General features: G+C 44.0%; 1 protein-coding gene across 7 annotated transcripts in view; it reads left to right on the top strand.

Moving 5' to 3' along the window:
- RGL1 (ral guanine nucleotide dissociation stimulator like 1) overlaps positions 1-13,838 on the top strand; it is a 242,914-nt gene that overhangs the window by 188,098 nt on the left and 40,978 nt on the right. For all 7 annotated transcript variants that reach the window (XM_078078068.1, XM_078078067.1, XM_036076690.2 and 4 more), the window contains 2 exons: positions 8,255-8,439; positions 13,218-13,342. In XM_078078068.1, coding sequence (XP_077934194.1) covers positions 8,255-8,439; positions 13,218-13,342 — 310 coding nt within the window. The remainder of the gene's footprint in view (positions 1-8,254; positions 8,440-13,217; positions 13,343-13,838) is intronic.

The following is a 13,838-nucleotide window of genomic DNA, read 5'->3' as shown; positions in this document are numbered from 1 at the left end:
GATAGTCCCTGTGTATATCCTTTTATTATTCCCATAATAACCCTATGTATTCTTACTCCTCTCTTACACATGAGGGGTCTGAGACAGAGAAAGGTTAAGGAGCATGTCCAAGGTCACACAGGGAATAAGGGAAAGCTGGGATTTCAACCCACACCTTGCCCTCTACACTCTGTGTCCTCTGCTTCTTCCCCTGTGATAAAAAGGAGATGGTTTCTCTTAAGAACTGAGGTCAGACTCTCCTGTTCATGCTTTTTTCTTAAAAGTAAGATGTTTTTCTTTTCTTTTTTTAAAGATTTTATTTATTTATTTGAAAGAGAGATAGCATGAGCAGGGAGATGGGCAGAGAGAGAGGGAGAAGCAGGCTCCCCACTAAGCTGGGAGCTGGATGTAGGGCTAGATCCCAGGACCCCGAGATCATGACTTGAGCCGAAGGCAGACCCTTAACCGACTGAGCCACCCAGGCGCCCCGCTTAAGATGTTTTTCAGAACAGTTTTAGATTTATGTAAAACCCGAACAGATAGTACAGCAGAGTTCCCATATGCCTTCCTCAGAGATTCCCTTACTGTTCTTACGTGACTATAGTACATTTGTTAATTAACGAACCAGTATGACACATTATTAACTGAAGTCCAGAGTTTATTCACATTTCCCTACTTTTTACCTCATGTCCTTTTTCTGTTCCAGGATCCCACCCAGGATACCATATTACATTGAGTTGTCGTATCAACCTACGCTCTTCTTGGCTGTGACAGTTTCTCAAAATTTTCTGGGTTTCAATGACCTTTACGGTTTTGAGGTCAGGTATATTGCAGGATACCCCTTTATTGGAATTTTTCTCATAACTAGACTATTTTTCTCATAATTAGACTGAACTTACGAGTTTTTGAGAGGACTATTACAGAGGTAGAATGCTGTTCTCATCACATGCTATCAAGGGTACATACTATCAATATGATTTATGACTGTTGTTGGTCTTGATCACCTGGCTGGAGTAGTAATTTTCAGATTTCTCCATGGAAAACATCTTCCCATACTATATTGTTTGGAAGGAAGTCACAGTGCATAACCCCCAATTAAAGAGTGGGGATTATACTCCCCCTCTGTGAGGGTAAGGTATCTAATCAATGTATTTGGAAAACTTCTGCATGGGAGATTTGTTTCCCCCATTTATTAATTTATTTAAACATTTTTATCAGTTTAGACTGATGAGTAAATTCTTTTATGCTTTGGGTTATAATACAATGCTAGTTTATTTGTTGCTCAGATTGTTCCAGTTTGGGTCATTGGGAGCTCTTTTGATTGACTCGTATGTCACTTTGATATGCATCTCTATCATTGTGGGTGTGTTCGGTTGTTCGAGCCCTTCTTACCTTCTGGCACGAAAAGGTGCTCTAGGCTCACCTTGTATGTTTCCTGCCCCAGTCCTAGAATCAGCCATTTCTTCAAGGAGACCTGGTTTTTTTCATTGCAGAATAGTATCGGAAACCAGGATCTGGGTGCTAGGTGTACTCACTGCTGCTGGGATGTCATTTCTTTTTAGCCCTCTCAGCTGATAGGGCTAGGAGATTCATGTTTACACCAATTATATAAGTACACACATCTAGGAATATTTATGTATAACCATCTGTATCAGTATTATGTTAAACACGAGTTCTTACTGATGTCTCCAACCCTAATCCATGACCACATAGATGGTTTTAGCCTGCTCCCTTTGCTTATTTGTAAATTCCCTCTGCAACAGCGAGAAAAGTGGCATCCACCATCTGCCATGCATTTGCTTAGTTGTTCAGTTTCAGGATACTTGGATGGCGTATCAGAGTTGTCAACTCATACCCAGTGGGAAACAACTTTATCAACTAGAGTATGGTGCTTATCTAGTCCTTAGTCTAATAGACTGCCATTCTTCTGTTTTAAAACAATAAAAATAGCTAATATTTTTTGAGCACTCACTATGTCAGGAACTCTTCTAAATACTTCGCATGTATTAGCTCTTGGCCTCACGATCCTATGAGGAGGCATCCATTATTGTACCCATTTTATAGGTGAGGAAGCTGAGGCATACTGAGGCTAGCTCACAGCTAATGAGCCACAGAACCAGGGCCCCCGTTAGGCCCTCCAGAGACTGTTTAGCCACATTGGCTGAGCTGCTTATGAAAAAGCAGGCATTTCAGAGCCCTCTTAGTTTTTTTCCCTTTTTTTTTTTTTTTTTGACACTGACACACTGAGTAAGGTTTGGTGATATGGGGTTAGGTCTGTACACAATAATTCTCTTCAGTTTCTGTAAATTTGCCTTCAGATGCCAGGGCCTGCACATCTAGTTTGGGAATAAAGGACAGGTGTGTAAACACTCCTGACTTTGGATAATTGGTTTCGGGCTCATCTCCTCCTCCTCTGGGCCCTTCCCCACCCATATTTACTCGGTATTTCTGTGTGTCCTTCCTATCACAGTCTTCCTCCTCCTCCTCCTCACCTTGGAGCTTTTTCTCTTGCACTGCCTCCTGGCCCCTCACTGGCTTCCGTGCCCTGTACTTGCCTGCTGCTTAGCTCTGAATCTGGCCCTGTTTGCATTGATTTCCCTGAGCCTCTCAGCATTCCTCTTTCACTTTCCCTCCCAGCCTTCTAATCCCTGCTCAGCCTCTGCACCAAAAATGCACAATGGAAAATGTACGAGAAAGCCTTGCAAGATGACCTTGACAAGTCCAGGTAGTCATGTTTCCATCTTTCCCAGGCTTTTTCAGAAAAAAAGGGAAACAAATTCTCTGTACCTTCCTTTGTTCTTTCTTGTCAGGGAAACCATCTTGCCGGGGGTCTCCGAGGCAGCCTCTATCTGGCAGCCTTCTCTGAAAAGGAAAACCCCCTCTGTGACTAGGAGAACCAGGCGGGTGTGGGGGGCTGTCTAGCTTAGAGTCAGTGTCAAGGTCACCTTCCTTTCTTTCCCTGAAGAGCAAGGTGCATTGGCTCCCACCCTCAGGGCTTGGCGGTGTCACCTGCCACGTTGATTCAGAGGCCCACCCTCCACATGGATTTTCTTATCTTTTATCTATAGTAGGAAAAGATCCAGTTTTTGGAGAATATCCGAATGTAGAAAAAAACATTTTGCTGCTTTTGAAAAAATGGTTCCGCGTCTTATTAAGTAACAATAAATTATTATCTCAGATTTCTGGGGAGAGAAAAGAACTCTAAATGGACAGAGTTATTATTTTTGTCCTGATAATCCTATTTCTTGGCTTGGAGGTTACACATCATGGGAGAAATGACTTCATATTTTGAAAATTTCTTATTAAGCCTTTGACCAATTGTAGAATATTTTACTACCAATGGGATTTTAATATGATTTAGTACCTGTGCATTCAAATCCCTGCATGTATTTAAAAATCTGTGGTTTGAGCATCCTGGCAGCCTAGACGCTCACCTCAGGCAGCCCAGTTACTCTGCACTGAAGGTCCCCCCGGCGGCTCTCAGTATGTACTGGTTCCTTGTCCCTCTCAGCGAAGGCATCTGTCTCGTATTTTCCAGCCAGGTATTATTAAGTGTGATTTCTGTTTGGCTGAGAAATGAGTATAGCAAATCTCACTGTGCTGCATTCCTCCCCTCTCTTCCTATTCTTTAAACAGGTCTTCTGTACATCCCCTGAAACTGTTTTGCCCTCTCTCACCTCAGGATCTTTGCTCACGCTGTTGCCATGGTTTTCACCCCAGTAACTCTTCCTTATACCTGAGATCTCAGCTGAACATTGTTTCCTAAATCCTTCTGTGGGATTCCCTGTTGTGATGTTCACGTATGTGGTTTTTATGAATATGGAAAACAAAGTGCACTCAAATACTGTTAGTGTAATTAGTGAATTAAATCTCCCCACGGCTCTGCTTCCTTAGAAGTAAAAGCCTTAGACGCTGTGTCCTTCAGTTCCATGCATGGATGTCTGAGCATGTCTTCCTGTCCCTTACAGACCATTGCAGTAGGTTGGAGAGGGTGGCCAGGACTGCCTGAGGTAGAAAAAGCAATCCTGGTCGCCCCCTCGGCTATCAGTTTGGGCTCCTGCCCCTGGCCCCCCACCCAGCATGCTTACTTGGGACCGAGGGGGTGTTGCTCTGTAACGCATCAAAGATGACTTCGGACAAGGAGCTCACGTACTGGGTTTAGATTATGTCACAATCGCGATCTTTCCGCTCGGTCTCTTCACAAGTCATTCAAGAAGCACGTCTTGTGGTTTGTATTAGAGTTTGGGGTCCCTGAGTTGATCTGTCCCGACGAGGTTGCCTTACGCGGGGGGTGCGCGTTCGCGCATGCGTGCACGTTCGCACATGCGCGTAGTCTGTTTCCAATGACTTCCTGCAGCAGGCCTCGGGCCCCACGTGGTGTACCACGGTGTGGATTCCACGTCATCCTTTCTGTGATAGAGGATTCTCTGAGTGATGTCCATGAGTGCTGATTGATTTTCACTGAGCCCTTTTACCTTTTTAAGTCCCTTCCTTTTGTGATTTATGGCAAGTAGTTTTAAGACTGCCAACAGTTAGGTTTCTCTGTAGGTACCTGGAAATGCCCGTATTGCCATCCTGTGGGGTGAAAGCACTGAACGGTGTCAGGGAGCTGCAGGCAGGTATTACTGCATGTCTCCTCCAGGTCGGGGTCAGTGGAGTTGAGGGACCTGGCCAACTCCCTTTGTTCACAGGTGGCACAACTAGGACCCATCCCAGCTGGTTTTCCTCCTTCATCCTCCTTCCTTGTTCTGGTGCAGAGCCAAGTAGCTTCTCTAGCTTAATAGTCACACCTTTCCTGTAAGTTTGTGATTTTAAACCAGATTTCCCTTCAGTATGGAGGTTCTTTACATTCTCCCAAACAACCAGTTCTGGTTGGGACATAAGTTCGATCTTCGGGGTGGAGCCATGAAGGGTGAGATGGAAAGGTGTTGGCCAGCAATCCCATTGGCTGCCATGATTTTGTGATGTTCCTTTCCTTTTTGAAATATTAAATGTTTCACATTTTATCTGCTTTATAGCCTATCAAGAACAGGAAGTTTCTTCCCAGGACTGGTAAACATAAAGCTACTGTGAGCATTGGGCACGTGTCCAGGTCTTTCCAGAAAACCTCCTTTCCTGGCATGCTGATAGCCACCCTGCTGATAGGAGGGCAGGGGTCTGCCTCGTGTTGTGCTGTTTGTGTGTTTCCTTCCCTTCCTCTCTTCCTTCTTCCTCCCCCCCTTCATTCCTCTTTTCTGTGAAATTGCTTTTTCTAGCCAAGTCAGTGTCTGGGTCTATAGTGAACTTTCAAAGTCCTCTTAGGCTAAGCTGTGGGAAGGGCACTGTCACAAAGGGTAGAAGGAATAGATTATCAGAGCTAGTTAAAAACATCAGACTGAGGAGGACGAAATGTGCACCTAAAGGCAAGTCCAATCTGGACTCAAGTCCCTCTTCAGAACTTCCCTAGCCCTTCCAGGCTGCAACTTCCATGAGAATAAGCTCTAAATAATGTGTCCCATAGAAATGCGTAAGTACTCAGAGATGTAAACAAGGATACATATTTTGTAATTGTTTGTGATTGTGAGAACATGAAAATAACTTGAATATTTGCACACTAGTAGAAGAATGCTTACATTAATGATGGTGTGTCCATGCAGTGGAATAGTATATGTAACTCTGGGAAACAATAAGGTAGATTTTGAATGGAGAGGTGTCGTTTTCATATATTCGGTGGGGCAAAAAAAAATCCATGTTGGCTTATATATACATAGCATATTTATTTAAATATATATACATATCTCTTGAAAAGTCTAGAAGGATATACTCCAAACTGCTGATAGGTAGTCATGGAAGTGGGATTAGAATGAAGAGGACATAGGTATTTTGCTGTTTTAGTTTGTATACATTTATAATATTTACTTCTTTGCAATAAAGAATCAGCTTTGTAATTTTTAAAACTAACAATTATGGGAGGCCAAGAAGGCAATGATATATTAATATCTTTTCCTATCTGTCTTTTACCTGTGATTCTGAATTTCTGCCTGGGTTTTCTTTCAAGTCATGAAACCGAGGAGTCACTAGGGTCATTGCATTGCTGGTCTTGTTGTTAGGTGGAGGCTCTTTTTACTTTTATTGATTGATGTGCATTATCATCCCTCCATGACTGTTCTTCCATCAGTATCATTGGCAGTGTATCCTCTCACTGAAGTATTAAATATTAAATGAGTAGTTCTACTCATGAAATCAATTCGCCCTTCTTTTGAGAAGGACAAAAGTGTACGTAAGAATCAATGTGACGGAGGCAAATGTCAGGTTTTCCTGCCTTCCGGGCTATGAACCCACCTGTGTGCCTACCCCGGTTCTGGGCTCTGTGCTTGTCAGCCAAGATGAGAAAGAATTCATAGGAAAAAAGTCCCATTCCTTAGAAAAATGACATATCAGAATGCCACTTCATTTTCTTCTTTAATTCATGATATTTGTTTTTTGTGAAGAAAGGAGAAATAACGAATGCTTTGTGTGGGCTGTCAGAAAGTAGAAGTCCATCAGTTTTGGGGGTGGTGGTGAGGGTTTCACCATATGAATGGCGGGGGGGGACACAAGCATGGATATGGAACAGATGAATAAACGGCAAACCAAGGATCGTAGGTCCACTGACTAGAAGCCTGTTCATTTCACTTAGGTTTTCATTTAATCCCAGAGCTCGTATTAATTTCTTCGAACTTTTTAGAAGGAAGGGAAACTTTTGTTTGACTTTTTATTTAATCTGTACTAAAGATTTAGAGCATATTTTAATCATTTCTGTGGCTTTAAATTCCAGCATTTGATGGCTTTATGTCACCGAATACTTCCGACGTACGCATGTAAATATTATAGTTCCAGACACCTTCATGTCCTCATTGGTAAAGCAACGATATCCATAGCAGTGAAAACAGTTAGTAAATTTATTTTTCTTCTGTTTGCACTCTACTTCCAGAAGTTAAGCCTTGAATTGGCTTTAGCTGTACGTATGCCTGGATTGTAGTCCTGCTCTGTGGTAGGAAATTGGGACATGTAGAATTTAGACATGCCTGCGAAAGCCCAGCCTGCAGGTCCACATCGATGGATAATATTACCTTGTGGTCTCTTTATAGTTTGTTAACTAAGTAAACAATTTGTTTGAAGTATACTTAAATGATCATTTCTAAAGGTGCTAACATATTTTTTTATCAGCTGAAAAATTTTGGTCACTGGGGTCTTCAGCTAAAACGAAGTGTCCCATCAATAACATGTGGATTAATTTATAGCCCCCATCACCTGCAGCCATCATCAGTGCATTTGCGTTAGCCATGGGGGCGGCTGGTCAGTAAAGAGGCAAAGTACTGTCCTTCCTGGCAGACACAGCCTGGCACGTCCTCTTTGAAGATGAAGCGTAGAATCGCAGCACTCAAGACTTTTTATCCTTTTTGCCAGTCAGCTGTTTGTCTGTTCCCCTGGATGAGGGGCTGCCCCTCACCTAAAGACAGCACAGTTGTGTTATTAGTAGCGTGGTGGGGGGGGGTGTGTGTCCCTGGCTCCTCGTGCCCCGGCCCCTGTCTCACCCGACACAGACCCTGCTGAGCCATCGGAGGGAATCCCCTTCACCGGGGCTTTGCATCTCCACATTTTCTCCTTTACTTTACAAAGACCTACTTCTCTAAGAGGTGCTGTTTCTCCCACAGATTCTCCTCTTATAATTTGAGAAGCAGAAGGATAATTGGGGGAGGACGTTTTTTTGGCACTTAGGCTGAACCCCTGGGAATCTTTGTAAAATTAAATCAGTGCTTTTATCTTTTCCCAACATAGGCACTTCCTGTCAGTAGACTGATTTCGGGTCCACCGTCAGTCAGTGATTTTCTAAAATGTCGGTCCAGTTGATTTTGTGGTCTCTGACTTGAGTGAAGCCAGAATTGGAAACCCATAATCTCACTGTCACAGATTGCTTTGAAGTTGCTTCAGGACTCACTAAATCTTCTTCCACGTGTCTTTTTTTTTTTTCCTCCTGTGCGGGTTTTTCCAAAGTTGATAAGTTGATGGTCCTTTGTCTTTTTGGAACTTATCAGTCTCTCCCGTGCTATACAGCCACCACTTAAAATAATGAAGATGTAACCAGCTTGTTTTCTAGCGCTTTAACTTCACTGACACTGCCAGGAACTTCGGGATGAATTCTCTGTTGACCCCAAGTCCTGTGGAGTGTTCTGGGTGAGGCCACAGTGTCCAGGCCCTGTTTTGAGCCCCCACAGCCAGTTGGGTGCAGTGACTCTCCCTTTCTATTTCTCAGTGCCATCGCCTCCATCCTGAGGGCCTGGCTTGACCAGTGTGCAGAGGACTTCCGGGAGCCCCCTCACTTCCCTTGCTTACAGAAACTGCTGGATTATCTCAAACGGATGATGCCAGGCTCTGATCCAGAGAGAAGGGCACAAAATCTTCTTGAGCAGTTTCACAAGCAAGAAGTGGAAACTGACAGTGAGTACTTGCTTGGTTCCAGAGAACAAGCTAGATTCTGATTCTGCAGGCTCCATGTTGAAGATAGGTTCTCCCTATACTTTTTTTTTTTTTTTTTAAGATTTATTTAGTTGTTTGAGAGGAGAGAGAGAGAGTGCAGGAGGGAAGGGGAGAGGGAGAGAGAATCTCAAGCAGACTCCTCACTGAGCGCACAGTCCGACGTGGGGCTCGATTTCACGACCCTGAGATCACGACCTGAGCCAAAACCAAGAGTCGGAGGTTTAACCGACTAAGCCACCCAGCCGCCCCAAACTGTTCTCCCTTACTTGATGAATGACCTTGGTTTGTCTCAGAGAGACAAGCTGCTGGAGGATTGGTGGTGGATAAAAATTCTAAAGTTTATCAAAGTGCTAATTACAGAGCCTCAGCCTTCTAGAGCCAAGAAGGAGATTTTTAAGACCACCTAGTCTGATGCTCTCACTTTATAGAAGAGGAAACTGACTTTGAGAAGTGAAGTGATTTCCTTGAGTTTCTTCTAATACCGTAAAGAGGATCTTTTACCTTCTCTTGTCAACATGTCCCACGCTGAACTTGATTTTGCCTTTTATTATCTGTCTCCTGGCTCCTCTATCTAATGAATGGAAACCCCTCACAACCACCCCCATTCAGCAGGCAAAGAATTAAATCCAGTTGTGCTCCTGCCCTCAGAAAAGTTCAAAAAGCCCTGAAAAGGTATTTCTCTGTCAAGCTGGAAGACATCACTGTCACTGAGCTTGCCAGTGGCCTCGTCTTGTCAGAGGAAGTTTCTGTGGCTGTTTTTTCCTATTGGAGGAACTGACTGCCTGTTTTCAAGGACAAAGGAAGGGCCACCACTGCAGGTCGTGGGCTGCTTGAAATTATCTTTGAAGAACGTCAGAGCGAGGTTAGGACAGGCTTTCAGCCTGACGATTTATTCCCTCGCTGGCCTGCTGGCTGATGGTTGCCATGGCGGCTGACCCACTTGGAGCTTTTGACAGGCATTTCCCTGAAGTGACGCCCGATTTCCTCAGTGAGGGAAAGGAAGCGGTTCCTCACGACCGATAAGGGAAGCTGCATCAGTGCCAAAGAAAATAACCTTACATTCCAAACAGTACCTGTGGAATTGTTTTACGTTTGGGGAGTCAGAGCAGGGGGAACATGCAATCGCATCCTGAGAATCCGACTGCCAAGTACTCTGTATCTCAGATGACTTCATCTGCTGGGAATGTTGGAATACCAAGGGCACTCCTCCAGCTGCCGGACCTCCACTCCCTTCAGGGCCTCCCCGCCTGTCTCTGAGCCGGAGTGGAAAATGCTGTGTGAGAGCCCAGCTCTCCCCACTGGGGCTGCCCCTGGCTCCGGGCCTAATTGGGGAACCGGTGGGACCAGTCGTTCATTGTTTCCGACCCAGCGACTGGAAGGCAGAGCTCATTTGGCAGGCTAAACAGGGGAGAGGGAGATTGCCTGACTTTGGAAAGGCTTTTAGGCAATGCTCGAAAATGAATTTTTCCTGAGTTTGGAAAATTTTAATCAAGAAAGCTCTAAACTCTCTGTTTATGAAGTCCAGGGGTCGTTATTGAAAAAGGACTTTTAGGAGCTTGGTTCTCATGGGCGTATTTTGCCCAATTTCATGCTGGCAAAAGCAAAAGTTCACCTACATTGTTTTCCAGTAGTAAAATTTTGCTTCGAGTTTTTACTTCCCTTACCTCTGGAAGGGAGCCAAAAGCAGAAACAGTGAAGGCATGGCCTAGGCCCTGGAGAGACAGGACCACGTAATCTTTACCCACAGCAACATCCCAGGCACGTATGGGTCACTGTGAGTGTTTGTTGGCTGAGTGAGAGGATCTGACCTTACCACACATCCTCTTTGGCTGAAATGGGTCAGCCTCTGCATTCCAGAGCCACTGGGATAGATTGACATAGTAGCTAGCAAGAGGGATGGGAGGCCCATTCTGGAGCTTTGTTTGGGATTTCAAATTTCTTCTTCCTCCACTGAATTGAAGAGTACTGCCAGAGTTGCGTGGAGGCAGAGTGGTGAAGTCATAGGGTTTTAGCTCTCCTGAGCTCGTGCCTGTTTGTGTTTCAGACTCCAGAGGCAGGCAATGATTTCCTCCTACCTCCTCCAGTCGTAACCCAAGCCCATTAGCATCAGCACCTTCAGCTCGCCTGTGGTAGGGAGGGGATTGTTGGGGAGTGGCACCCTTAAATCCCATGCCTGACCCTGGACTTGGCAAGTCCCCACGTGGCGCTCTGATAGGAGGAGTGATGTAATGTCTACTCTCAGCACCCCTTTCCCCTGGGAAACCAAGAAAAAGAGAAGGCCACCCCCAACTTGACCCAAGATGCGTAAAAGTCTTCTTCTACAAAGAAAAAGAGAAAAAGCTTAAAATGTAAACATCCTGGGGGAGTAGTAACATACCGATTTACATTTCTGCCAAGATAAGGTATAACTGAATGCAGCTAGATTTTTTTTTTAATTTAATTTTATTATGTTATGTTAGTCACCATACAGTACATCATTAGTTTTTGATGTAGTGTTCCATGATTCATTGTTTTCGTATAACACCCAGTGCTCCATGCAGTACGTGCCCTCCTTAATACCCATCACCAGGCTAACCCATCCCCCTACCCCCCTCCCCTCTAAAACCCTCAGTTTGTTTCTCAGAGTCCATAGTCTCTCATGGTTCATCTCCCCCTCCGATTTCCCCCCCTTCATTTTTTCCTTTCCTTCTTCTAATGTCCTCCATGCTATTCCTTATGTTCCACAAATAAGTGAAACCATATGATAATTGAGAGCCCAGCTATGGACCCTCAACTCTATGGTCAAATAATCTTCGACAAAGCAGGAAAAAATATGCGATGGAAAAAAGACAGTCTCTTCAATAAATGGTGCTGGGAGAATTGGATAGCTATATACAGAAGAATGAAACTTGACCATTCTCTAACACCACACACAAAGATAAACTCAAAATGGATGAAAGACCTCAATGTGAGACAGGAATCCATCAAAATCCTAGAGGAGAACATAGGCAGTAACCTCTTTGATATCAGCCACAGCAGCTTCTTTCAAGATACATCTCCAAAGGCTAGTGAAACAAAAGCAAAAATGAACTTTTGGGACTTCATCAAGATAAAAACCTTCTGCACAGCAAAGGAAACAGTTAATAAAACAAAGAGGCAACCCACAGAGTGGGAGAAGATATTTGCAAATGACACTACAAACAAAGCGCTGATTTCCAAGATCTATAAAGAACTTCTCAAACTCAACACCCAAAAAATAATAAAGTCAAAAAATGGGCAGAAGACATGAACAGACACTTCTCAAAACATACAAATGGCTGACAGACACATGAAAAAATGTTCATCATCATTAGCCATCAGGGAAATTCAAATCAAAACCACATTGAGATACCACCTTGCACCAGTTAGAATAGCAAAAATTGACAAGGCAAGAAACAACAAATGTTGGAGAGGTTGTGGAGAAAGGGGAACCCTCTTACACTGTTGGTGGGAATGCAAGTTGGTACAGCCACTTTGGAAAACAGTGTGGAGGTTCCTCAAAAAATTAAAAATGGAGCTACCCTATGACCCAGCAATTGCACTCCTGGGTATTTACCCCAAAGACGCAGATGTAGTGAAAAGAAGGGCCATAAGCACCCCAATGTTCATAGCAGCAATGTCCGCAATAGCCAAACTGTGGAAAGAGCTGAGATGCCCTTCAAGAGACGAATGGATAAAGATGTGGTCCATATGTACAATGGAATATTACTCAGCCATCAGAAAGGATAAATACCCAATGTTTACATCAACATGGATGGGACTGGAGGAGATTATGCTAAGTGAAATAAGTCATGCAGCGAGGTTTTTTGTTTTTGTTTTTTTGAGAACAGATTTGACAGGAGAGCAAGGAGTGTGGAGGGGATGAGGTGGGGGATAAGGTTGGAAAACAACCCAGGAATTGGGAAAGGTTCTAGGGAAGGGAGGCTGGGGTTCAAGTTCAACTTCATCCAGTTCCACAGTCTTTCAGAATGGAGTCTGGAGTTCCTAGTCCATGGGCTGAGTCCTTCAGCTTTTGATTTGGAATCCAAGTAGTTATTATCGTGATTTTTTTTCTCACTTCTTCAGTCTGTGTCCTGTGTAATTGGCTAATTGTGGATCTTATCTATAATAAGGCTCAGGTGAATTTAGTTTCAGGCTGTTCTGCTTCACACATACTTAACTTTAGGTGGGAAACTGAAAGCTACTCCAAACATCTTGAGAATTCTAAGGACTGTCTTAGAATTCTGAGGACTTCATCAGCATTTCTGACACCAACATGGCCCATTCTACTCCCCAAAGCCTGGCCTGCTTTTATGCCCAGTCTTCCCAGGCTTCTGGTTATAATTGGCCAGTAATTACGAATTGCATAGTTGGGGCTTAGGAAGTGGCTTGATGAGTCCTTAAGCTGAGCAGAGAGTATGAGAGAGCCCAAGATGAGGGAAACCCCCAGAATGTAGCCCAACTTTGCTTCTCTAGACTTTGCCTCATCGGGCTATGTCCCTGGCCTAAGAATCTGGCTTATCAAAGGGATAACATGAGGCCTCTGAACTTAATAAAGAACCTACAGAGATTAAGCAGACCTCCATTTCACTCAGATTCATTGTGCTTAGCATTTCTCCCTGTGGGTTTTCTGAAGGATTAGCCCTCTTCTTTCTAAATGAAGGAAGTGCAGTTTGACTCTACTAACAAGGTCATAAACAGTGGCACCAAAATGCTAATTTTTTTTTTCCATCTATGAACAGATGGGTTTCCCAGCACCATCTTCTTCAGCCTGGAAGAGGAAGAGGAACTGGAAGGTGGAGGGCCTGCAGAATTCACGTGCTTCCCAGAGGATCTCGTGGCAGAGCAGCTGACCTATATGGACGCAGTAGGTCTTCTCAGTGTGCCCCAGATGGGCTTCCACTTAAATGTGGGGACTGACAGTACTGGTGGCCTGGGGAGGCCAGTGGGGGAATGTGATTTAAGTCTTTTGTGATCCTTGAGAGAGGCCGTGCCTATAAATGCAGAATGAAGATGTGACTTGAATCAATCATCTGAATAATTCAGGCCTAAGCTCTTCTTGCAATTCTGGGTGAAGGTGCTTTTTACTTGGCACTCGATACGCAGAAGGAAATAAGAATTCTAATTCTCATGAAACAAAATCCACCCTGTTCCATGGGTATTTCTCTCCCTCCAGACTCATAAATATTTCAAGATCTGAATTGTTTATTTGGAGGGTTGTAAAGTGGTCAAAGTATAAATTAGGATAAAATAAGTTCACTGAATCCACATGTGACTCTGTCTGGCAGTTCATGTCTATGTGTGTTTCCTGTACTTTTGAATATGTTTGTTAGCCATGCATAGTTGACGACATTGGTCACGTG

This window comes from Halichoerus grypus, chromosome 7, assembly GCF_964656455.1.
Source record: "Halichoerus grypus chromosome 7, mHalGry1.hap1.1, whole genome shotgun sequence".
NCBI lineage: Eukaryota > Metazoa > Chordata > Mammalia > Carnivora > Phocidae > Halichoerus > Halichoerus grypus.
The sequence above is the reverse complement of the archived record's forward strand: the minus strand, read 5'-3'. Positions and strand labels throughout refer to the sequence as shown.